We start from the raw sequence: 25,635 nt of genomic DNA, 5'->3' as shown, positions 1-25,635 counted from the left end.
GAATGACCTGTGGAGGGTTGTTTGCTTCCATGTCATGACGAATGCAAGTATGTCGTCTTGCCAGTAGAGATCACACCGATGCTGATGACGGAAATAAGTTCCGAATGGAATGAAAATACACTCCTGGAAATTGAAATAAGAACACCGTGAATTCATTGTCCCAGGAAGGGGACACTTTATTGACACATTCCTGGGGTCAGATACATCACATGATCACACTGACAGAACCACAGGCACATAGACACAGGCAACAGAGCATGCACAATGTCGGCACTAGTACAGTGTATATCCACCTTTCGCAGCAATGCAGGCTGCTATTCTCCCATAGAGACGATCGTAGAGATGCTGGATGTAGTCCTGTGGAACGGCTTGCCATGCCATTTCCACCTGGCGCCTCAGTTGGACCAGCGTTCGTGCTGGACGTGCAGACCGCGTGAGACGACGCTTCATCCAGTCCAAAACATGCTCAATGGGGGACAGATCCGGAGATCTTGCTGGCCAGGGTAGTTGACTTACACCTTCTAGAGCACGTTGGGTGGCACGGGATACATGCGGACGTGCATTGTCCTGTTGGAACAGCAAGTTCCCTTGCCGGTCTAGGAATGGTAGAACGATGGGTTCGATGACGGTTTGGATGTACCGTGCATTATTCAGTGTCCCCTCGACGATCACCAGTGGTGTACGGCCAGTGTAGGAGATCGCTCCCCACACCATGACGCCGGGTGTTGGCCCTGTGTGCCTCGGTCGTATGCAGTCCTGATTGTGGCGCTCACCTGCACGGCGCCAAACACGCATACGACCATCATTGCCACCAAGGCAGAAGCGACTCTCATCGCTGAAGACGACACGTCTCCATTCGTCCCTCCATTCACGCTTGTCGCGACACCACTGGAGGCGGGCTGCACGATGTTGGGGCGTGAGCGGAAGACGGCCTAACGGTGTGCGGGACCGTAGCCCAGCTTCATGGAGACGGTTGCGAATGGTCCTCGCCGATACCCCAGGAACAACAGTGTCCCTAATTTGCTGGGAAGTGGCGGTGCGGTCCCCTACGGCACTGCGTAGGATCCTACGGTCTTGGCGTGCATCCGTGCGTCGCTGCGGTCCGGTCCCAGGTCGACGGGCGCGTGCACCTTCCGCCGACCACTGGCGACAACATCGATGTACTGTGGAGACCTCACGCCCCACGTGTTGAGCAATTCGGCGGTACGTCCACCCGGCCTCCCGCATGCCCACTATACGCCCTCGCTCAAAGTCCGTCAACTGCACATACGGTTCACGTCCACGCTGTCGCGGCATGCTACCAGTGTCAAAGACTGCGATGGAGCTCCGTATGCCACGGCAAACTGGCTGACACTGACGGCGGCGGTGCACAAATGCTGCGCAGCTAGCGCCATTCGACGGCCAACACCGCGGTTCCTGGTGTGTCCGCTGTGCCGTGCGTGTGATCATTGCTTGTACAGCCCTCTCGCAGTGTCCGGAGCAAGTATGGTGGGTCTGACACACCGGTGTCAATGTGTTCTTTTTTCCATTTCCAGGAGTGTAGTATGTTTTAATACTCGTTACGTGATGAACATCTCCACGAAGGTTGATAAATAGCGGACTGCTGTCTCATGGTAGCTGACACTTTGCATTTCCGTCGTACTATTTTGAAACGTGTTTCTGGCGTCTGTTTGAATTACCTCGCCGACACATTACCGCTCTAGGCCTGTGACAGAAATATTCTGATGTAGCGTCATTACACTGTCGTAATGTCATTTCTACAGCACATTCGGTAAAATATAGCAAGGGCCACCCGTGCATGTGTACCAGGATGCACTGAACTACATCTCTACGGTATGCGTTGGTATTTGGACTAGAGTTTGTTTAATATCTCGGCTTCAGAACTATGATGCATGCTGATAACCATGTCGTGACGGTAAAGAGCACTTCACCTACTTCAGCAGGCGGTTATATCAGACCCGAAACGGTGTCTATATTGCTGAATAAAACATTTGCAGATTATAATGATCAGAGCACTGTTTCCTCCAGCATATAATATGCCGCCATGTACTGAAACTGTGTACCATAAAAAAACATGTATCCCTAAATATCCGTATATAGCAATTTTTCACAGCTTTTATCTGTCAATGATTTCAGATCTACCGCGATGAAAGGCAATGACAGGAGACAGTTGAAGACATGGAGATGAAATGGCCATTCCTACACGGCCTACGCCACGACGACGACGAGCGCTTCGTAGACAGAGCGCGTCTAGGATTCGGGCTTTGGTGGTACGGCTGCAGCGGAACCTTCGGCGTCATTTCTACGGTAACTACCAGCAGACATTGTGACGTTTGGTGGTGGACAATTTAGGACATAATGATTTCGAATTTTGTAAGGAACACTTGTACACAAACGCGATATTAGTAAAAAGCATCCTGGCACTGGCTGTGAATAGTGTAATACCACAGCTGCACACTTGGTTGCAAGTGCAGTTGCAAATAAAACACTGCGTGAGGCCATAACGAGCTGTTGCCGTCGCAGTTATAGTCACTGAATCCATCCCAAGCACCCCTATATTTTCCTTTTTGGTCAGAAACTGAATACCACACATAGAAATCAGAAATATTAAACTCTGTACTTAAAAATGTATTCTCGCCTAAGGATACTAAAATCCGAATGTTTGTACCTACACAGATACACTGCTTAGGCAAAACAGTTGCCACTTGCTTAATAGTGTGTTCGACCAACGTCGGGCCACAGATTTTTTTTTCTTTTTTCACGAGTCATCTTCTGACTGGTTTGACACGGCCCGCTACGAATTTCTGTCCTATGCCAACCTTCTCATCTCAGAGTAGCCCTTTGCAACCTCCGTCGTCAATTATCTGCTAGATGTATTCCAGTCTCCGTCTTCTTCTACATTTTGGCCCTCTGCAGCTTCCTCTAGTACATGGAAGTTAGTCCCTGGTGTCATAAGGTGTCCTACCATTCTGTCCCTTCTTGTCAGTGTTTTCCATATATTCGTTTCCTCGCCGATTCTGCGTAGAACCTCATTCCTCAGCTTATCAGTCCACTAAATTTTCAGAATTCACCTGTTGGACCACATCTCAAATGCTTCTATTCTCTTCTGTTCCGGTTTTCCTGCAATACATGTCTCACTGCCATACAATGCTGTGCTCCAAACGAACATTCTCAGGAATTTCTTCCTTAAATTAAGGCCTTTGCTTGATACTAGTAGACTTCTCTTGCCCAGGAATGGCCTTTCTTCCAGTGCTATTCTGCGTTTCATGTCCTCCTTGCTCCGTCCGTCATGGGTTGTATTGCTGCCTAGGTAGCGGAATCCCTTATCTTCATGTTAAAAAAAATGGTTCAAATGGCTCTGAGCACTATGGGACTTAACATCTGAGGTCATCAGTCCCATAGAACTACTTAAACCTAACTAACCTAAGGACGTCACACACATCCATGCGCGAGGCAGGATTCGAACCTGCGACCGTAGCGTTCACGCGGTTCCAAACTGAAGCCTAGAACCGCACGGCCACTCCGGCCGGCTTATGATTTTAAAACTTTATCTCCTTTCTCATTTCTGCAACTTTAATTACTGTCGGCATTCTTCGAATTACTCTCAACTCATATTCTGTACACATTATTCATTCCATTCAGCCGGCCACGGTGGCCGAACTCTTCTAGGCGCTTCAGTCTGGAACAGCTCTGCTGCTACGGTCGCAAGTTCGAATCCTGCCTCGGGCATGGATGTGTGTATGTGTCCTTAGGTTAGTTAGGTTTAAGTAGTTCTATGTCTAGGGGACTAATGACCTCGGATGTTAAGTCCCATAGTGCTCAGAGCCATTTGAACCATTCCATTCAACAGCTGCTTTAATTCTTCCTGTCTTTTCACTGTGAATAGCAATGTCGTCGGCGAATCTTAACATTAGTATCCTTTGACCTTGAAGTTTATTTTCCACTCTTGAACCTGGCTGATTGCAGTGAACTAATATAAGGAGTAACCGGTCCCGAGTACAGACTGCTTGCCAATTACGCACGATTTGTTGACCGCTACGTGCAGAATAGATAAACATGTAATAACTAGGCAGTGAAGAAATAACAAATAAGCTAATGCAAACAACTACTTCGAGACAATAGATGACGATTGGTAGGCGACAATGAGCAGTCTAGTACTCGGGGCCGATTTTTCCTGCGCCACCCTGTACCACTGAAATATTATTTCAGAAGTTAGCATATTCTCTTTACAAAATGTGACACGAGACACTCGATTATGGAGCGCGGGCTTCATTCGGTTGTAAGTCGGTCTGCCTTCCATAACAGTGAACATGCTCTTTTACCTTGGATCAAAAAAAGACTGAAAATGGCCACTCGTGTGTGCCGTGACGACTTCCTTTGCATGTGTAATAACAATAAAATCTTGCCTTTTTACAAGTATTTCTTCTGCTATTTATCGAAATATTGAAGGAAGCTGATATGCCGTTTTATTACCTGAAAAAATGAATGTACGGTATTACAAACCACGAAATTTTTATGTAATTTACATAATTATAGAATACATTTTAATTACCGGCCGTGGACGCTGAACAGAATACGAAAAGAAGCAGAAGTTCAGAGTCAAAAAAAGGTTTGAAACTGATCTAGAATGTGCGTGATCCAACGTAAAAGGGCATGTTCATCGTTACGGAAGGCAGACCGACTTACATCCGAATGAAGCCCGCGCTCCCTAATCGAGTGTCTGGTGGCACATTTTGTAAAGAGAATATGATAACTTCTGCAGTATATTCCAGTGGTACAGGGTGGCGCACGAAAAGTCGGCCCCGAGTACTAGACTGCTCATTGTCGCCCACCAATCATCGTCTATTGTTTCGAAGTTGTTGTTCGCATTAGCTTTTTTGTTATTTCTTCACTGTCTAATTATTACATGTTTATCTATTCTGTTCGTAGCGGTCAGCAAATCGTGCGTAACTGGCGAGCAGTCTGTACTCGGGGCCGGTTTTTCGTGCGCTACCTTATATTATTTCACTGCGATCAGCCACATAACGCTATAGTTGGCTGAACGAGAGGTTTTGCAGAATCACGAAAATTACAAGTGTGTGAGAATTGTTATGAATAAGAACTCTGTACTGCAGGTGGGAGGCAAGTGCCCCTTCTTGGCGCCTTTCATCTTCATTCACTTATGCTACTAATTTTTCATAAGAACCATATAACAAAAACACAAATGAACGGTGAACGAGTAAAAATGAACGGTTTCCAAAAAAGTGGGATTACCAGTGAACTAGTTCCCAAAGATGAACGAGTTTGCCCATCTCTAGGCGTTCTTACGTAAACAGACTGAGGAAGCTAAAGAAAAATATAAAGAAATCTGAAACGAAACCAACAAAATAGTAAGACACGCACACAGACCCTCATGGGATACATGTATAAGCAGAATATAACATGGCATACACGGTACACAGGAAGTAGCACATAAACTGATCAGGCAGCTAAAAAGAACAGACAAGAATACTGCAAATATAAATATCATTCCTTCACAAGACTGGATAAACCACTGCATGAAATTCTGGTAGAAGCCTGATTCAGAAGTTCCTACGGAAGAGAAAGCAGAGGAAGAGACAGCTCTAATAGATGTGACAGAATTAAAACAGGCGTCAAGTAACCAATAAACATAAAAGCACCTGGATTAGATGGATTAACTCAGAGCTGATAATTTACAGTGGAACGTTTCTAGAATTCAGAATGCTCCTTCTACACCGAAACGCCAAAGAAAATGGTAGACCTGCCTAATATCGTGTGGGGCCCCGACGAGCACACAGAACTGCCGCAACACGACGTTGCATGGACTCGACCAATGTCTGAAGTAGTGCTGGAGAGAACTGACACCATGAATCCTGCAGGACTATCCATAAATCCTAAGAGTACGATGGGGTGGAGATCTCTTCTGAACATCACGTTGCAAGGCATCCCAGTTATACTTATAATGTTCATGTTGGGGGAGTTTGGTGGCCAGCGGAAGTGTTGAAACTCGCAAGAGTGTTCCTGGAGCCACTCAATAGCAATTCCGGACTTGTGGGGTGTCGCATTGTCCTGCTGATTGCCCAAGTCCGTCGAAATTCACAATGGACATGAATGGATGCAGGTAATCAGACAGGATGCTTACGAGCGTCTCACCTATCAGGGTCATATCTAGCCGTATCAGGGGTCCCACATCACTCCAATTGCACACGCCCCACACCATTACAGAGCCGCGACTAGCTTGGACAGTCCCATGCTGATACGCAGGGTCCATGGATTGGTTGTCTCCATACCTGTACACGTCTATCCCCTCGATACAATTTGAAACGAGACTAGTCCGACCAGGCAACATGTTTCCAGTCATCAGCAGTCCAGTGTTGGAAGGGAAGGGCTGCACTTCTGTCACGTTAAACGATTCTCCTCAGTCGTCGTGGTCCCGTTCTTTCAGGATCTTTTTCCGGGCCCAGCGATGTCGGAGATTTGATATTTAACCGATTCCTGATATTCACGGTACACTCGTGAAATGGTCGTACGGCCGGCCTTTGTGGCCGAGCGGTTCTAGGCGCTTCAGTCTGGAACCGCGCGACCGCTACGGTCGCAGGTTCGAATCCTGCCTCGGGCATGGATGGGTGTGATGTCCTTAGGTTAGTTAGGTTTAAGTAGCTCTAAGTTCTAGGAAACTGATGACCTCAGATGTTAAGTCCCATAGTGCTCAGAGCCATTTGAACCTTTTGAAATGGGCGTACGGGAAAATCCCCACTTCATCGCTACCTCGGAGATGCTGTGCCCCATCGCTCGTGAGCGAACTATAACACCACGTTCAAACTCACTTGAATCTTGATAACCTGCCATTGTAGCAGCAGTAACTGATCTAACAATTGCGCCAGACACTTGTTGTCATACACTGCTGGCCACCGTAAATGCAACACCAAGAAAGACAAGAGGTAGCACAACAAAATTTATTTTGTAGATAACATGTTGACCAAGTATCAAATGATTACGTTTACAGACGTCTGTGACATGTGGTTCCTGCCAGAATCAGTAGCCAGAGTAGCCGCCATTGTTGGAGATCACCGCTGCCACACGTCTCGGCATTGAGTCAAAGAGACGTTGGATGTGTTCCTGGGGTACAGCAGCCCAAGCAGCTTCCACACGTTGCCAAAGATCATCTGGTGTGGCAGCTGGGGATGTAATCTGGGTCACTCGTTGAGCAACCATGGACCACATGTTTTCTATCGGCGAAAGATCCGGAGAGCGAGCCGGCCAGGGAAGCACTTCAATCTGGTTATTGACGAAGAACCTTTGGACAATGCGTGCCACGTGTGGTCGCGCATTATCCTGTTGAAATATGGCTGTGGCCCAGCCCTGAAGGTAAGGAAGGACAACTGGCTCCAGCACCTCGGATATGTAGCGCCGGCTATTTAAAGTACCGGCGATGTGTACTAGAAGCGTGCAAGAGTAATATGCAATACCGCCCCATACCATAATACCCGGTGCAAGACCAGTGTGGCGGTGCATAATGCAGATGTCCAGCATCCTCTCTCCACGGTGTCTCCACACTCGAATCCGACCATCGTGGTGCTGCAGACAGAAGCGTGCCTCGTCAGTAAAGACAACGTCATTCCATTCTGCCGTCCACATCCGTCTGTCATCACACCATTGGCGACGGAGACGTCTGTGGTTCTGCGTCAATGGTAGACGAAGCAATGGACGTCTTGCGGACAGACCACTCTGCTGTCAACGGCGTCGAATGGTACGCGCAGACACTGGATGATGCTTTACAGACGCAATGTGCTGTGCTATGGTTCGGGATGTCACTGAGCGATCCGTCACTGCCATGCGCACAATTTGCGTATCAGCACTTGCAGTGGTGCACCGAGGTGAATGCGATCGACCACGTCGGTCCATCGTACCCTCCTGCATCCAACGGTCACATATCCGATTTACAGTTGTTTGGTTTCGTCCAACACGACTAGCGATTTCTCTGTATGATAATCCACAATCTCGGTAAGCCACTATCCTTCCTCTGTCGAACTCGGATACTTGATCAAACGATGTTCGCTGTTGTCTACGAGGCATAATTGATCGTCTTGTGAAACAACCACAAGGTAAACACACGTGCCGAACGTACACTCGTCGAAATCGCCAAGCCTTAAATGGCGCTATGAGGTGGCGCCACAGGCGCGCGTGATGTGCGTCTGCGCTGAAATTCTTATCAGTTGCATATCTCATCGCTGCAAACCCATGGTGTAAATTTCACTTGATTCGGATGCTTCCTTCAGGGTGTTGCATTTACGGTGGCCAGCAGTGTATATAGGCGTTGCCGACCGCAGCATATCTGTATATCTGAATACGCATGCCTATACCAGTTTCTTTTCGCTTCAATGTATAAGGAATACACACTGCGCAGTGGGTATCTCATATTGCAGTCAATTATCATGTGTCCGTCTAGTGATTTAATTTGCAGCTTTGTAATCGTATTAGCATGTGGTGGTTGTGGATACAACAGATTCCGTCTCATCCCTTAGCCAGAATACTAAAAATGGAGCTCGGACTCAGCCCAGCTACTCGGTTTTCGTCATTGCTATTTGTTTAAATACTAGTTTCTGACACACGGCATGGATTACAGTCATCCTCATGCACTGTCATCAACTATTCACCGCACATTTTTTTCATACCTTTAATTTTTTTGTAGTTGTCTGAATTACTTTTTATGCTATACATAATTTCGATGTGACTCTGTAAAGGACAGCTCGCACCCAATAGGCTTTCATCTGAATTAGATGATTCTTGAAGTAAGTTAAGCCCCACGTGGTTTTTGTGTACGCTTAAACCTTTTCATGTGTGATAGTTTGTGGGATCCTTCCTGGTCAAGCCGGCTTAGCATTCGCGCTCACACCATCGCGACTTTCTCTTTGCGTCGTGTTGCTTTGTTGCTTGAAGATATGGGTTAATTAAAAAAATATATTACTGTAATTTTCACACTGTAAGACTATAGACTTTATATGGAATGTAAGACCATGGTAATTGTAAATTTATGGTCACTTGGTATTCTGTATAGCTGTATCAGACATTTTTTGTAAAAATCCAACTCCACCTTTATTTTTGGTGCACCCCTATCCATTGCTTGGAAGCACGCCATGTGGACATTTAGCGTATACTACTTACGCACCCCAACGGCGCGCCGCGGCGAGATAGGAAACTTTGTAGCGGATTTGCCGCCTTTATGTTAACACTCCGTCTGCGTGGCAAACTTGTTAGAGTCATGTCCGATGCCGATTGTGCAAGGGACGGTACGAGGTTGTTATCAGCTGTGTACATTTTATGAAGATATGTGTATGTGTGGAGTGCCTTTTGTGCTTTGACTTCATGTAATGTAGCATGGCACTTTTGTAACAAGGCCTATAAGGTACGTAAAATTTTGTATTTCATTAATTTTACTTCCCTCCCCCCCCCCCCCCCCCCTCTTCATTATCTTCGTGTTCGCCCCTTAGATTAGACGATTGCAGCATAAGACTGTTGAAACCAGTCATCTTGAAACAATAAAAGTTTCTTTGCTGCGATCGCGGCGTACAAAGCCTGTACTTTATTTCCAACCACACCGTTCTCCAAAGTTTCGACCGCTGTTGCAAATAGTCTCTCTGATGACTGCTGAATGAGAAAAAGTTAATTTCTTATATGCCAGTGAAAGAAACTGTTTTCGTTATCTGATAGGATGAGGAGAAGGGGTTTAGATATCCTTTATCTGTGTTAGCTTCATTTCTTGCCATTGGTGGAAAAAAACAGCCTGTATTGGCGCTCATCGTCCATGCCTGACCATCTAGATCTACATGTACATGGATACTCTCAAAAGTACACTTGAGTGCCTGGGCGAGGATTCATCGACCGGCCTTCACAATAATTCTCTATTATTCCAATGTCAAACAGCGAGCGGAAAAAACAAACACCTTTATCTTTCAGTGCGGACTCTGATTTATCTTATTTTGTTATGATGATCGTTTCTCCCTATGTAGGCCGGCGCCAACAAAATATTTTCACATTCAAAGGAGAAAGTTGGTGGTTGAAATTTCGTGAGAAGCTCCCACAGCAACGAGAAACGACTTTGTTTTAATAATGTCCATCCCGAATCCTGTATCATTTCAGTGACGCCCTATTTCCCGATAATACAAAACGTGCTGCTCTTCTTTGACCTTTCTCGATGTCCTCCGTTAATCGTACTCAGTAAGGATCCCACAACGCACAGCAGTACTTCGAAAGATGACGGACAAGCGTAATGTAGACAGTCTCTTTAGTAGATATGTTACATCTTCTAAGTGTTCTGCCAATAAAACATAGTCTTTGGTTCGCCTTATCCTCAACATTTTGTATGTGTTCTTTGCAGTTTAAGTTATCCGTGATTGTAATTCCTAGGTATTTAGTTGCATTTACGGCCTTTAGATTTGACTGATTTATCATGCAACCGAAGTTTAACGGATTCCTTTTAGCACTCATGGAGATGACTTCATACTTTTCATTATTTAGGGTCAATTTCACATTTTCACACCATACAGATATCGTATCTAAATCTTTTTGCAGTTTGTATTGATTTACTCATGACTTTACTAGATGATAAACATCAGCATCATCTGCAAACTCTCGCTTCCCACGCCCGGGTTCCCGGGCTCGATTCCCGGCGGGGTCAGGGATTTTCTCTGCCTCGTGATGGCTGGGTGTTGTGTGATGTCCTTAGGTTAGTTAGGTTTAAGTAGTTCTAAGTTCTAGGGGACTGATGACCATAGATGTTAAGTCCCATAGTGCTCAGAGCCATTTGAACCATTTGAGCCATCTGCAAACAACCAAAGACGGCTGCTCATATTGTCTCCTAAATCGTTTATGAAGATAAGGCCGGTTTTACACTATCAAATGTCTTTGTCCAATATCTTTGTCAAATATCTTTGTCAAAGAAATTTGAGTGTGTAATAGGAAACTTTCTCAAATGTCGTCAAATATTTGATCAAATCTAGGGCATCGCTGTAGATTTGATCAAAGAAGTCGCTTGTCTTCTGTTCACTGCAATGTGACATGTTACCACGTGGAGCGCTAGCATCGCTGCAGCGTTCTGTCATCTGTAGTGTTTTATAAACATTGCCGGTAAATACAATTTGTGTGTACTGACATCTATAAAATTAATAAAGATTGTGAAGCTGATGAGGCGCTTTACAACGTGAGGCACTCTAAATACAAAAATAGATTGAGAAGATTGGAGACCTAATCTAAACTAACCTAATCCTCTCCCGTAGCAAGTGTTACAGTGGGCCTGTCTTCTGCAGATATAGCAGTTCTTAGGTGAGTATTGTGCTTTGTGATATGAGGATACACTTCACTGAGCACATACAGAAATGTATGCTCATCCATTCTTAAGTAATTGATGTACTACTTGACGTCCTCCACTATAAGCTCACGTAACAAGTTTTGTTGAATGCTTTTATCGTGTTGTCGTAAAACCCACGGCTTCACCCAGGTACGTTTCCTTTTTTCCCCCCGCTTCTCTTCCGCATGTGCACACAGTACAATTGTGGTACATGCAACTGCTGTTGACAACAAGTTGTTGTTAGCCATCTTGAACTTTGCCGAAAAGTATGATGACAGTGCAATACTCCTTTTTACCGCCACGTCAAAGATCTTTGTCAAATATATTTGACGAATATTTGATCACATCTTTGATCAAATCTTTGACAAAGAAATTTGATAGTGTAATACCGGCCTTAGGAACAACTGAGAGCCTCTAACAGAGCCTTGGAGAACGTCAGAAATCACTTCTGTTTTGCTCGAAGGTTCTCCGTCAATTACTACGAACTGTGACCTCTCTGACAGGAAATCACGAATCCAGTCGCATAACTGAGACTATTATTCCATAAGCGCGCAATTTCGCTACAAGCCGTTTGTGTGGTACGGTGTCAATAGGCTTCTGGAAATCTAGAAATACGGAATCAGTTTTAAATCCCTTGTCAATAGCACTCAACAGTTCGTGTGAGTAAAGAGTTAATTGTGATGTTTCTTAAATCCGTGTTGACTGTGTGTCAATAGACCGTTCTCTTCGATAATTACAAAAACAGCTTTTTCCACAAATGTATAAGAACTTAAAGCCCGTATTACACCATGTGCCTAAACCGTACACCTATGCACCAACGCCCTGAACGTGCATACCTGTAACTACAGACTGGTTCACTTCCGACCTATGACACCATCTACGTGGGATATACCTAGCGCGTATGCGCAGCAGCAGACTACGCGCGAAAAGAAAGTACAGGGCTATTACAAATGATTGAAGCGATTTCATAAATTCACTGTAGCTCCATTCATTGACATATGGTCACTACACACTACAGATACGTAGAAAAACTCATAAAGTTTTGTTCGGCTGAAACCGCACTTCAGGTTTCTGCCGCCAGAGCGCTCGAGAGCGCAGTGAGACAAAATGGTGACAGGAGCCGAGAAAGCGTATGTCATGCTTGAAATGCACTCACATCAGTCAGTCATAACAGTGCAACGACACCTCAGGACGAAGTTCAACAAAGATCCACCAACTGCTAACTCCATTCGGCGATGGTATGCGCAGTTTAAAGCTTCTGGATGCCTCTGTAAGGGGAAATCAGCGGGTCGACCTGCAGTGAACGAAGAAACGGTTGAACGCGTGCGGGCAAGTTTCACGCGTAGCCCGCGGGAGTCGACGAATAAAGCAAGCAGGGAGCTAAACGTACCACAGCCGACGGTTTGGAAAATCTTACGGAAAAGGCTAAAGCAGAAGCCTTACCGTTTACAATTGCTACAAGCCCTGACACCCGAAGACAAAGTCAAACGCTTTGAATTTTCGGCGCGGTTGCAACAGTTCATGGAAGAGGATGCGTTCAGTGCGAAACTTGTTTTCAGTGATGAAGCAACATTTTTTCTTAATGGTGAAGTGAACAGACACAATGTGCGAATCTGGGCGGTAGAGAATCCTCACGCATTCGTGCAGCAAATTCGCAATTCACCAAAAGTTAACGTGTTTTGTGCAATCTCACGGTTTAAAGTTTACGGCCCCTTTTTCTTCTGCGAAAAAAACGTTACAGGACACGTGTATCTGGACATGCTGGAAAACTGGCTCATGCCACAACTGAAGACCGACAGCGCCGACTTCATCTTTCAACAGGATGGTGCTCCACCGCACTTCCATCATGATGTTCGGCATTTCTTAAACAGGAGATTGGAAAACCGATGGATCGGTCGTGGTGGAGATCATGATCAGCAATTCATGTCATGGCCTCCACGCCCTCCCGACTTAACCCCATGCGATTTCTTTCTGTGGGGTTATGTGAAAGATTCAGTGTTTAAACCTCCTCTACCATGAAACGTGCCAGAACTGCGAGCTCGCATCAACAATGCTTTCGAACTCATTGATGAGGACATGCTGCGCCGAGTGTGGGAGGAACTTGATTATCGGCTTGATGTCTGCCGAATCACTAAAGGGGCACATATCGAACATTTGTGAATGCCTAAAAAACTTTTTGAGTTTTTGTATGTGTGTGCAAAGCATTGTGAAAATATCTCAAATAATAAAATTATTGTAGAGCTGTGAAATCGCTTCAATCATTTGTAATAACCCTGTAGATGTCTTATGTCCTGATGCGTTGTAAAGTCGTTCGTTCTACCGCGCGCAACTCAAGGGCGACTGTATGATGTACAGAAGCGTCATACGTTCAAATTATTTGTGAACTCAAGGTTCCTATTTATAAAGAAATTGTTTTCTGCCATAATGTATTAAGTAATAGTTTTTCTCTAATGTAGGTTAGTACTGTTCTGAATTACAGACGCGACAGTTTTATATTACGACACTTGATTACACTGGTATATGTATATCGAAATTTACATTTATACAGCATATTGCACATGGAGGATCCACTTGTTTTTAGAGCTATTACCCTAGCAGTGACAGTAAATCTTCGGATTAGGGCAGAACGGCGACGAAAACGAAAAGTCAAACGATGTTGGGTTCGGCGCTGGCTGACAAGAAGGGTGGAAGGTAGGGAAATATATTCATTGTTAATGAAAGAACTGAGGCCTAAAGATCCACAAGAATTTCGGAGCTTCGTTAGGATGGACATTGCCTGTTTCGAGAAGCTGCTGTCTATGATAGAAGATGGAAACAGAGTGTGACACAGTCTTGAGGGAGGCTATCACACCTTCTAGAGAGTAAGAATTATATGGTTATGTTTTGTGATCATACCAGCCTATATCACTAATAAAATACCGGTGAATGCCCTGTTATGTTGCTGGCTGGTTGTAACATTACGTTTCCTGGCGAATGGGGAATCTTTTAAAAGTCTGGCTTTTAGCCACAGAATAGCACAGCTCACCATCTCAAAAGTTGTTGTGGATGTATGGACTGCAATTTGCAACACATTAAATGACCAATACTTAGGTGACCTTGTGTTATTTTTCCAAGTTTGGACTATACTCAGAATTTTGCAGTCCTCATCTGTCGCACTGGGGCAAACTGCAAGGACTTTCTCCCTTTCACTGCCAATTTCTCTTTTCTGGCGTGTTGAAATCAAGCAAGAGGTGCAGTTAAATCAAATCTGAACTTTCGTAAACTAAGGCATTACGATACAAATCGAAAATCACCGTATAGCGTTATATGCATATTCCTCAGAAAGAAACGATTTCCGACTACCTTATTATGATACAGTGGGTCATACATACACCCTTCCTCGCTGTATGCCTGATTTCAGACGCTTAATTCAACTCTGCTCCATTTCATTTCTAGAGTACAAAGCTATCAATAGAAAAAATCCTTTCAGAAACAGCTAGTATATAAGAGTCTACTGCAAAAAAAAGTTTCTTTTCTGCATTGTGGAACCTATTTACTCAAAAAAAATAAAGATCCCCAACGCGAAAAATTCCCAACACGAACGTCTGAAATTAGCCACTAGACGCCTAACAATAACCAAACAACAAGCAGAAAGCACCGTGGTACACCCTTTTGCGCATGCGCGAATTATCGCTACCTACTGCGCATGCACATATTGACGGCAGTTTAGAAGTGCTCTCTATTCCTGCGTGCAGATAATGTGTCTGCTAATTTTCGTAGTTTCACCCGTTCTACCGCTAGATGGGTGTCGCGATAGACCAGTACCGTTCGCGGCGGATCGTCGTGTAATACCGGCTTAAGTCTTTTATCATTCTCCAGTCAGCACACCCGGGGAAGTCCATTTGCAACAGTGGCCGAAACGTTGGAGAACTTTTACACCATGACAATGCGGTCACGTAACCGTTTGCAAAAGCCTACGCTTGCAAAATACGGTGATCTTTGTTGATGGCTCAGACTGCAGCGACTGGACACTCAGAGCTCCCTCACTGGCTCTGCCCGCCCATCCCCTCGCACCGCGACTGCGCCGGGCGCTCGCTGTGCTAACTGAAGGCCGTGTCGTGTTTGTTTCCAGGGTGGGCAGCGGCGATGGAGTCGGGTGGCAAGTTCCGCTCTGCGCTGCGGCTGATGTACCTCGAGTTCGCCGCCAACACGGGTATCCACGGTCTAAAGTACATCACCGAGGACGGCCGGCGGCCTTTCGAGAGGTAAAAGCGGCGCCTCCGCACTCTTACAGACGATAGTCGTACGCACAAGCCGAGGCAAACATAAATATAAAATCACACTTCACTGCCTACACTGTTTATTTATTGAAAATGGGACACATGTCAGAGACAGCAAAGGACTTGGAAGAACAGTTGAACGGAATGGACTGTGTCTTGAAAGAAGGGTATAAGATGAACATCAACAAAAGCAAAACGACGATAATGGAATGTAGTCGAATTAAATGCCGGGGCGGGGGGGTTAGATTAGGAAATGAGACACTTAAATTAGTAGATGAGTTCTGCTATTTGGAAAACCAAAATAACTGAGGATGGTCGAAACAGAGATGATATGATGCGATGCCAAGGAAAGCGTTTCTGAAGAACAGAAATTTGTTAACAATGAGTATAGATTTGACTGTCAGGACGTCCTTCCTGAAAGTATTTGTATGGAGTGTAGCCATATATGGATGTGAACATGGACGATAAACAGTTTAGACAAGATGGGAACAGAAGCTTTGAAATGTGGTGCTACAGAAGAATGCTGAAGGTTAGATAGGTAGATCACATAACTAATGTGGAGGTACTGAACAGAATTGGGGAGAAAACGAATTTATGGTACAACTTGACCATAAGAAGGGATCGGTTGGTAGGACCCACTCGGAGGAATCAAGGGAACGCCAATTTAGTGCTGGAAGGAAACAGGGAAGGTAAAAATCGTAGAGGGAGACCAAGAGATGAATACAGTAAGCAGATTCAGACGGATGTAGGTTGTAGTAGTTACTCGGAGATGAAGAGGCTTGCATAGGGTAGAGCAGCATGGAGAGCTCCTTCAAACCAGCCTTTCGACTAAAGATCACAATAACAACAACAGGGCGCATGTGGCATAATACAGTGCTCACGAGGAGAACACGGCAAGTCCAATGACCCAATTACCCAGAAATTTCGCTCAGTGGAGAAAGTTAAAATAAACGAAAAGTGTCATGGGTGATAGTAGATACTTGACCGTTTCTGACAAAACGACCGTCAAATTTTCTACGCAATTTATATGTCTTTTAGCGGTCGATACACTCAACCCTAGTGGTGGCGTATTAGCTAGCGTTGCAGATTCTCAGTTTTTCTTCCTGTCTTCGAAACCCGATTCTAGTATATAGTTTATTTTAGTATTCTTTAATTTATCTACTCATGTCCGTAGAAGAATGCAACACGAATATTTATCATCAAGTTAGGGGATAAAAGAGCGTTATCTAGAACTTAGAACTACTTAAACCTAACTAACCTAAGGATTCGAACCTGCGACCGTAGCGGTCGCGCGGTTCCAGATTAAAGCGCCGAGAACCACTCGGCCACTCCGGCTGGCCAAGAGCGATATATGAATTGTAAAATTACAATTGGGTTTCGCAATAAGTGTCATACATCTGTTATATCATACATGTGTCTATTGTCTTTTCAGGAGCTACAATCTTTTTAAATTCTCATATTCTTGAATTTTATTTTTACATCAGTCGTTGAGTCATATATTCTTGTTTTTATTCTTCAGAAAGATTTTTGTGGGTTTCCTTGGATTATAACGATCATAGAAACATTCGAAACACAGATATTCGGAATATCACGAATATTACTCGGAGGTAGGTTCGCCACAGCGACATTCTCACTCGGGAAAGAAACGTCATTAACGTTGCTGAAGATTTCACCCGTGGCTAAGAATTTCGCGGCAGACCAGACACAGCCGATCACTTTCCGGAAACCTGGCGCTTGTGACTGATTGCGAATCAAGATTCACTGCAGGAATTTCACCGAAAATAATTTCAAATAATTTTTTCATTCATTTATTTTTTTTAAATTCATCAACCAGGAATACTATTAGTATACACGAATAAGGACAAAGTAATTTCAGTATACATTGGAAAACATTCCTGTAGTAATCTTCCACGGACGTGGATAGATAATGAAGAACAAAAATAAAAGTAAATTAGGGTTTCGAACACGGGGCTCAAAAGTGTAAAGCACCAACACTAGCTTCTGTGCCACCGCTTCCGTTGAACCATTTACTCTCTCAAAGACGTACAAAGTAGCTCGAAAACTTTGACTGTCGTTTTATCAGAAACGGTCGACTATCTACGGATAAGCCAAGACACTTGTTGGCTTGTGCTATTCCAAGCTTTCCCGGCGGATATGCTTTAAGCTGTCTTCACGGGTTTGTCGCCGGATGACGTGCAAATTCGACAATATTTTCTCGGAGCAACTGGCCGACACCTTCAGATGGTTGAACCTTGCTGGTGGCTAGGTACGACTGACGGTATCCGCACGTCGACACCCTGTGTACAGAACACGCGCGTGAAGAATGCGCAGGCGCATGCTCAGTGATTTGCAGATATATTGCGCCATACTAAAACGCCTTCAGCTGAAAGTCGCAGAGCGGCCCTCCTGCGCGTACGTTTACAAACAGTGCGGCCAGACGTCACTCACTAAAAACTATTCTAGACCAATGTTATGGCGGGTCTGTTATCGAAAAAAATCTTAATTTTTCTCGTCGTGATTTAATAGCAGCCAATGCAGGGTTCCAGGTGTGCTCAGTTGAAATCCCGCGTCCCTGTTGATGAGATTATCAGCTATGCGCATATGTATTGCTTCCTTAATGACGCAGTCCCAGAAAGATGTTGCCGGGCATAAAACTTCTGTCTTTTCATAAATCATGCGATGTCTTGTATTCAGACAGTGTTCTGCAATTTCTGACTTCTCCGATTGGCGTAGGCGTGTATGTCGCTGATGTTCATCGCAGCATTCTCGTACGGTGCGACATGACTGGCCGCCCCACATTGACAAGGAGTCTTGTACACACCAGGTTTCCTCAGGCCAAGATCATCCTTAACCGAATCCTACAGGTTCCTCAGTTCTGCAGATGGCCGGAAAACACAACGTCATATCTTCCGAGTACTCTTCCGATTCTTGTCGACGTGGTACCAAAATACGGCTAAAAGGCCAAAGTGGTGGATGTCTTTGTTTCTTCATTCTGCCCCGTAGATTTAACTCGCTTGGGCCTGAATGCATTACGTATCTGTCTCTCAGAATAACCGTTTTGTCGGAAAACTGTCTTCAAATGTTGTATTTCACTCGACTGGCTTTCAGGATCAGATAACACACGCGCTCGATGAACTAACGTAGGTAATGCACTACCGCATTGTGCAGGATGATGGCAGCTTGTGGCCTGCAAATATACACTCCTGGAAATTGAAATAAGAACACCGTGAATTCATTCTCCCAGGAAGGGGAAACTTTATTGACTCATTCCTGGGGTCAGATACATCACATGATCACACTGACAGAACCACAGGCACATAGAGACAGGCAACAGAGCATACACAATGTCGGCACTAGTACAGTGTATATCCACCTTTCGCAGCAATGCAGGCTGCTATTCTCCCATGGAGACGATCGTAGAGATGCTGGATGTAGTCCTGTGGAACGGCTTGCCATGCCATTTCCACCTGGCGCCTCAGTTGGACCAGCGTTCGTGCTGGACGTGCAGACCGCGTGAGACGACGCTTCATCCAGTCCCAAACATACTTAATGGGGGACAGATCTACATCTACGTCCATCTACGTCCATACTCCGCAAGCCACCTGACGGTGTGTGGCGGAGGGTACCTTCAGTACCTCTATCGGTTCTCCCTTCTATTCCAGTCTCGTATTGTTCGTGGAAAGAAGGACTGTCGGTATGCCTCTGTGTGGGCTCTAATCTCTCTGGTTTTATCCTCATGGTCTCTTCGCGAGATATACGTAGGAGGGAGCAATATACTGCTTGACTCTTCGGTGAAGGTATGTTCTCAAAACTTCAATAAAAGCCCGTACCGAGCTACTGAGCGTCTCTCCTGCAGAGTCTTCCACTGGAGTTTATCTATCATCTCCGTAACGCTTTCGCGATTACTAAATGATCCTGTAACGAAGCGCGCTGCTCTCCGTTGGATCTTCTCTATCTCTTCTATCAACCCTATCCGGAGATCTTGCTGGCCAGGGTAGTTGACTTACACCTTCTAGAGCACGTTGGGTGGCATGGGATACATGCGGACGTGCATTGTCCTGTTGGAACAGCAAGTTCCCTTTCCGGTCTAGGAATGGTAGAACGATGGGTTCGATGACGGTTTGGATGTACCGTGCACTATTCAGTGTCCCCTCGACGATCACCAGTGGTGTACGGCCAGTGTAGGAGATCGCTCCCCACACCATGATGCCGGGTGTTGGCCCTGTGTGCCTCGGTCGTATGCAGTCCTGATTGTGGCGCTCACCTGCACGGCGCCAAACACGCATACGACCATCATTGGCACCAAGGCAGAAGCGACTCTCATCGCTGAAGACGACACGTCTCCATTCGTCCCTCCATTCACGCCTGTCGCGACACCACTGGAGGCGGGCTGCACGATGTTGGGGCGTGAGCGGAAGACGGCCTAACGGTGTGCGGGACCGTAGCCCAGCTTCATGGAGACGGTTGCGAATGGTCCTCGCCGATACCCCAGGAGCAACAGTGTCCCTAATTTGCTGGGAAGTGGCGGTGCGGTCCCCTACGGCACTGCGTAGGATCCTACGGTCTTGGCGTGCATCCGTGCGTCGCTGCGGTCCGGTCCCAGGTCGACGGGCACGTGCACCTTCCGCCGACCACTGGCGACAACATCGATGTACTGTGTCGAGCAATTCGGCGGTACGTCCACCCGGCCTCCCGCATGCCCACTATACGCCCTCGCTCAAAGTCCGTCAACTGCACATACGGTTCACGTCCACGCTGTCGCGGCATGCTACCAGTGTTAAAGACTGCGATGGAGCTCCGTATGCCACGGCAAACTGGCTGACACTGATGGCAGCGGTGCACAAATGCTGCGCAGCTAGCGCCATTCGACGGCCAACACCGCGGTTCCTGGTGTGTCCGCTGTGCCGTGCGTGTGATCATTGCTTGTACAGCCCTCTCGCAGTGTCCGAAGCAAGTATGGTGGGTCTGACACACCGGTGTCAATGTGTTCTTTTTTCCATTTCCAGGAGTGTAGATCTGTATGCATTGGCTTGCTGTAGACGCTGTGTCCCGAGGTTCCATCTGCTTTCCTTCGTACCAAAACATCAACAAAAGGTAAGGTACCAACTTTTTCTACTTTCATTGTGAAGTTTATATTCGGCTGGGGCGAATTTAAATGCTGAATAAATGTAGATAGAGTGTCAAATCGATGTGGTCTCAGCCGGCTGGGGTGGAAGAGCGGTTCTAGGCGCTACAGTCTGGAACCGCGCGACCGCTACGGTCGCAGGTTCGAATCCTGCCTCGGGCATGGATGTATGTGATGTCCTTAGGTTAGTTAGGTTTAAGTAGTTCTAAGTTCTAGGGGACTGATGACCTCAGAAGTTAAGTCCCATAGTGCTCAGAGCCATGTGGTCTCACCACAAATGTATCATCCACACACCATAGAAAACAAGAAGGTTAGAGAGTGGCTGAATGTAGTGCTTTTTCTTCAAAGTGCTCCATAAAATAACTGGCTACCACGGAAGACAGATGGCTTCCCATAGCGACACCGTCCACTTGTTCAAAATATTGGTCATGAAATAAGAAGTATGTTAAAGTAAGTACGTGTTTAAACAATGCCACTCTGCCCTTCACAAACTTGTTGCTAATGAGCTCTAAATAGTCCTGCAAGAGCACCTTTGTAAATAACATAAAAACTTAGTAAGAGATCCGGCGATTGCAATCTAAGGCGACCTATGAAATCTTCAGAGTTTCGAATGTGATGGTCGTACATACCTACGAGACGTTCCAATAGTGATGTCAGATACTTGGCAACAAAGTAAGTAGGTGCTCCTATGTTACTTACAATGGGACGGAGAGATACCCCATTCTAATGGATCTTGGGTAGGCCAAAGAGCCTATGAGGAACTGCAGCCTGTTGACGCAAACCCTTGGTGACTTGCGCTGGAATCGAGCTTTTCCTGATGACTTCTAAAGTCTTTCTCGGATCCTACCCGTCGAACCACTTTTTAATTTACGGTAGGCAGGATCGGCGACCAGTTTGTATATCTTGCTATTATATTCTGTGCGTGAGAGGAGCACAGTAGCATTTCCTCTGTCAGTAGGTAAGATGACGATGTCTTTGTCTCCTCTCAATTCTCGTAGAGCATTTCTTTCAGGTGAGGTGATGTTAAACTTGGACTTCTTAGATGATGCGGCATGTGTCACTCCTAATCTCTTCGGCAGCATCCTTGGGAAGTTTCGAAACAGGCTGTTCTATTCCACTAATCACATCTCGGATGAGAATGGTCTCCGATGTAGGTGCCAAATTCAGGCCCTTCTCTAGCACCGAAACTGCAGCGTCGGCCAAAGTCTTCTCCTTGAGATGAAATACAGCACGTCTTCTTGGCATGTCTTCTTGTGCTCGGGCTTCAAGTCGATCGTATTTTGTCATTCGACGAACCTTAGCTTGACGTTCAGTCCAACCAGCCAGTGCCCTAGTGGCGCTGTCTACCCAGTTCTTGGATATCAGTGAAAGGCTCGATGAAATTTTCAGATGGAGTGATAGTAATTGTCTGGACACCAAGCACAATTCCTGACACGTATAGTGCACCCTTTCTCTCACAAGTGCCACACTCGCCCGTTGTTTAATTCTAATGGCAGCCGCAGAGTTTATACAATCTTTAAATTTAGCAGATGTGTTGGGTTATTTTCAGTTTTCTTCCATCGATCGAAGTTTTTGATAAAATCTCGTCAGTGCAATTTTCCACTCTCTTCGTAGCTCCTTAATGTAGTCCAAACTCGTGCCTGTCGTTTTGAAAGGGGGAAATACTCAGGCTGAGATAAATTTAGTGAATAAAGTGGATGATGCAAGGTTGACATCTGCTTTCCAACGAGGAACTGGCGAATCACTGCATCCGAAAGTCTACATTCTCAAAAATTTTAGAGAAGTATACAATACAAGCAGCGTCTTAACCAACTAACTAAAAATAATATTTTTCTCAAAGTCATAGTGGCGATTGCCGAAGACTTCTCGATATTGAGAAGGCTATTTACATACACAGCGATAATGCACTTAATTCTTTAGGCAATAAATTGTCGGCTACTGCCATTTTGGGTGATCTGCCAATGGCCTTTTAAGTAGATTAGTACATTACCGGTGAATTCCGATTGTTTAAAGAATCGAACACCCATGTATAAAACAGCTTCAAACTTCTGATTACTGTACAAGTCAGTTAATGTATTAAATGTTTGACTTTAAGCATGTAACCGAGAAAAAATTTAGGAAAGGTTTCAAAGAACGCTTAACGTCTGTCAGAAGTAATTAAGTGCTACCGTTATGAAACATTGGGTCATTTGCACTCCACTTTAAGCAGAGCTAGTTTTTCACGCATCTCAGTGTTTATTACGTCATATCTCTGAACTATGTGTCGTACAGTGATACAATTGTGCAATTACTTTAACTGGAAAGTGTGTTGCGAATGGAGTTAGTAGGAAAGAAGATGTAAATTAAAATGTCATGTGCCCTGATGTTGAAGTTTACTGTATGCCATTTTAAGCAAAAGCTATTTAACGCGAATCTAAATATTTATGACGTTGTATCTCCTCAACCACTCGTCGCACAATGATATAATTTTGCAATGACATTCCGTGTTACCTACATCTACATCATTACTCCGCAAGCCACCTGATGGTATGTGGTGGATGGTAGCTCTGGTACCACTAACTGATCCCCCCCTTCCGTGCTCCATTCGCGAATGGTGCTTGGGAGGAATGGTTGTCGGTAGGACTTTGTATTGGCTCTAATTTCTCGAATTTTCTTGTCTTGGTCATTTCGTCAGTATAGGTAGGAAGAAGTAATGTGCTGCCGAATCGTCCCGGAAAGTGCTCTCTCGAAATTTCATTAGCAAGCTTCTCAGTCATGCACAACGACTCTCTCGTCTGCCACTGGGGTTTATTGATATCATTTGAGTGTTACACACCTTTAATACAACAAATGTAAGAAATGACATATTGCTGTCTCGATAGTAACAACGGTTTTGAAATGGGACTGACTATAAACCGCGGTTACTATGGCCCAATTTTTGCCTTTGTTTTTTATACGTGGTAAAAAGAAAAACAGATTAGTGGCAGAGAGAGAATTTCACATATGTTTTCCTAGTATTGTCAAAGACTTGTGCCATCAGGTTGAAAACTATGAAACAAAATGCATCACATCTTCAACTTTTATAGTCCTGTCTTCCTCAGTTGCGTGTAATATTACGGTATATTAATAATTTTTACTTATGGACCGTCTGACAGCAACTGAATAAAACACAATTTTAGTGCCATACGCGTTTCGCCTTTATTTTCTGCAAGGCATCATTAGTGGCCTGGAATATGTACATATGTTAGCTATTTCATTTACATTTTTGTCATTGTGCCTATAGGTTATAAACAGTTCTGGTGGTTGGTATTTCCTATTAAGTAGTAATGTTTTGAACTGTACTTACAGGTTGCGTGGACAATTTCCTACATATTACGCTCCTGTTGCATTTTTGGTGTTGTTCTTCTTCTTATGAACGCCAATTTGCGGTTTTTTCCCCATTCCACAACACTATGCACTGAACGCTTGTTTTAAGGCAATGTTTTGGTTTCTGTTGCCGACTGTCAAATGTTTTTGCCAAAGATTGAATGTTATTGCCAAACTAATGAGTGTAACTATTGAAGCATCTGTGGTCTGTTCGTGTATGCATTTGTGTGTGCGTTTGTGTATATATGTATGTGTGTGTGTGTGTGTGTGTGTGTGTGTGTGTGTGTGTGTCTCCAGATGATATGGGGAAGAGCTTTCTTTTTTTTATTATTTTTTGTTTTATGTTATCATTTCCTTTACTAAGTGTAGTATGGAGCCTGTGCTGATGTGTGTTTGTTCATTTATCACATGTTTGTTTTCTGCTATGGCTTTCTGGATGTGGAAGTTTTCTTGCATTTGTATAAGATGTTTCTCATGGTTGCTTATCCTCATTATTTTCATTTCTTGTTCCATGGTTGTAGGATGATGGTTGTAGTGTTTTAAATGCTCTGCAAATGTGGAATGGTTTGTTTCATACTTCCAACATCTGATATGTTCTTTGTATCTTGTTTGAAAATTCCTGCATGTCATGCCTATGTATACTGCATCACAACTTTGACATTCAAGTTTATATATTCCTGATTGTTGGAATTTGTCTCTCTTGGTAGCTGGCTGGCTTAGGTGTGATTGAAGGATTTGCCCAGGCTTATATGCTATTTTGAAGCCCTGTCTCTTTAGGATGTTTGCAACTCTGTGTGTTAGTTTATGTGTGTAGGTCATGGTGTTATAAAGGCACATTTGCATGCCGTGCGTGAGTTTCCTCGGAAACGCGAAATCTTAATTAAATAATTAATCTGTGAGAAATAAATAAAGCCTATGGCACAGAACTGCAGCGCTGTGTCGCTGATAAAACAAAAGCACAATTACGTTGCTCGTATGTTTGATTAAGAAAAGGGGAGAGGTCTTGGATAAGTGGTGCGGGAAGCACGTATATTTCATTGACTGGCACACCGCCATATTTAATGTTATATAAGATCACTGCGAGTTGCAATCTTACTAGGCACTCGAATCTGTAAAGAATTTATATTTATGAAAGTAAGTAGAATTATTTAACTGTAGGCTTATTCGTTGAATATATCTGATTTAACTAACTGTGTAAACTTTTTATGTTTAGTAGACAGTCACCTCTGTACGACGTATTGACATGGCTGGCAAATTATTCTAATATTGAGATTTAGATTTGAGTCCGCACCTACCGCAGCAGTCTTTGGAAACGATGTAAATACGAAGTCCGATTATTTGAGTCTTATTTCACGGTCAACTACGAATAACATTACATTTACGAAAAAGCCATTGTCAAGCGTCTGATACCGAATAATTAAACGTCACGTAAATATTAATTACAACCAATCACTATCATACAATAATACATAATTAATATTTTATTTTATTTTATTTTATTTATTTTATATTGGCGACTGCGTGTCGGACTTGTTATTTTGTCATTTGTTACATTGTTC

At 44.5% G+C, this 25,635-nt stretch overlaps 1 protein-coding gene across 1 annotated transcript in view; it reads left to right on the top strand.

Moving 5' to 3' along the window:
• Positions 1–2,247: 2,247 nt before the first annotated feature.
• LOC124775312 (sodium channel protein Nach-like) overlaps positions 2,248–25,635 on the top strand; it is a 206,659-nt gene continuing 183,271 nt past the window's right edge. The window contains exons 1-2 of the mRNA XM_047250147.1: positions 2,248–2,307; positions 15,459–15,591. Of these exons, the coding sequence (XP_047106103.1) occupies positions 15,473–15,591 (119 nt within the window). The 5' untranslated portion in view covers positions 2,248–2,307; positions 15,459–15,472. The remainder of the gene's footprint in view (positions 2,308–15,458; positions 15,592–25,635) is intronic.

Source organism: Schistocerca piceifrons, chromosome 2, assembly GCF_021461385.2.
Source record: "Schistocerca piceifrons isolate TAMUIC-IGC-003096 chromosome 2, iqSchPice1.1, whole genome shotgun sequence".
NCBI lineage: Eukaryota > Metazoa > Arthropoda > Insecta > Orthoptera > Acrididae > Schistocerca > Schistocerca piceifrons.
This window is presented reverse-complemented; position numbering and strand designations above follow the sequence as displayed.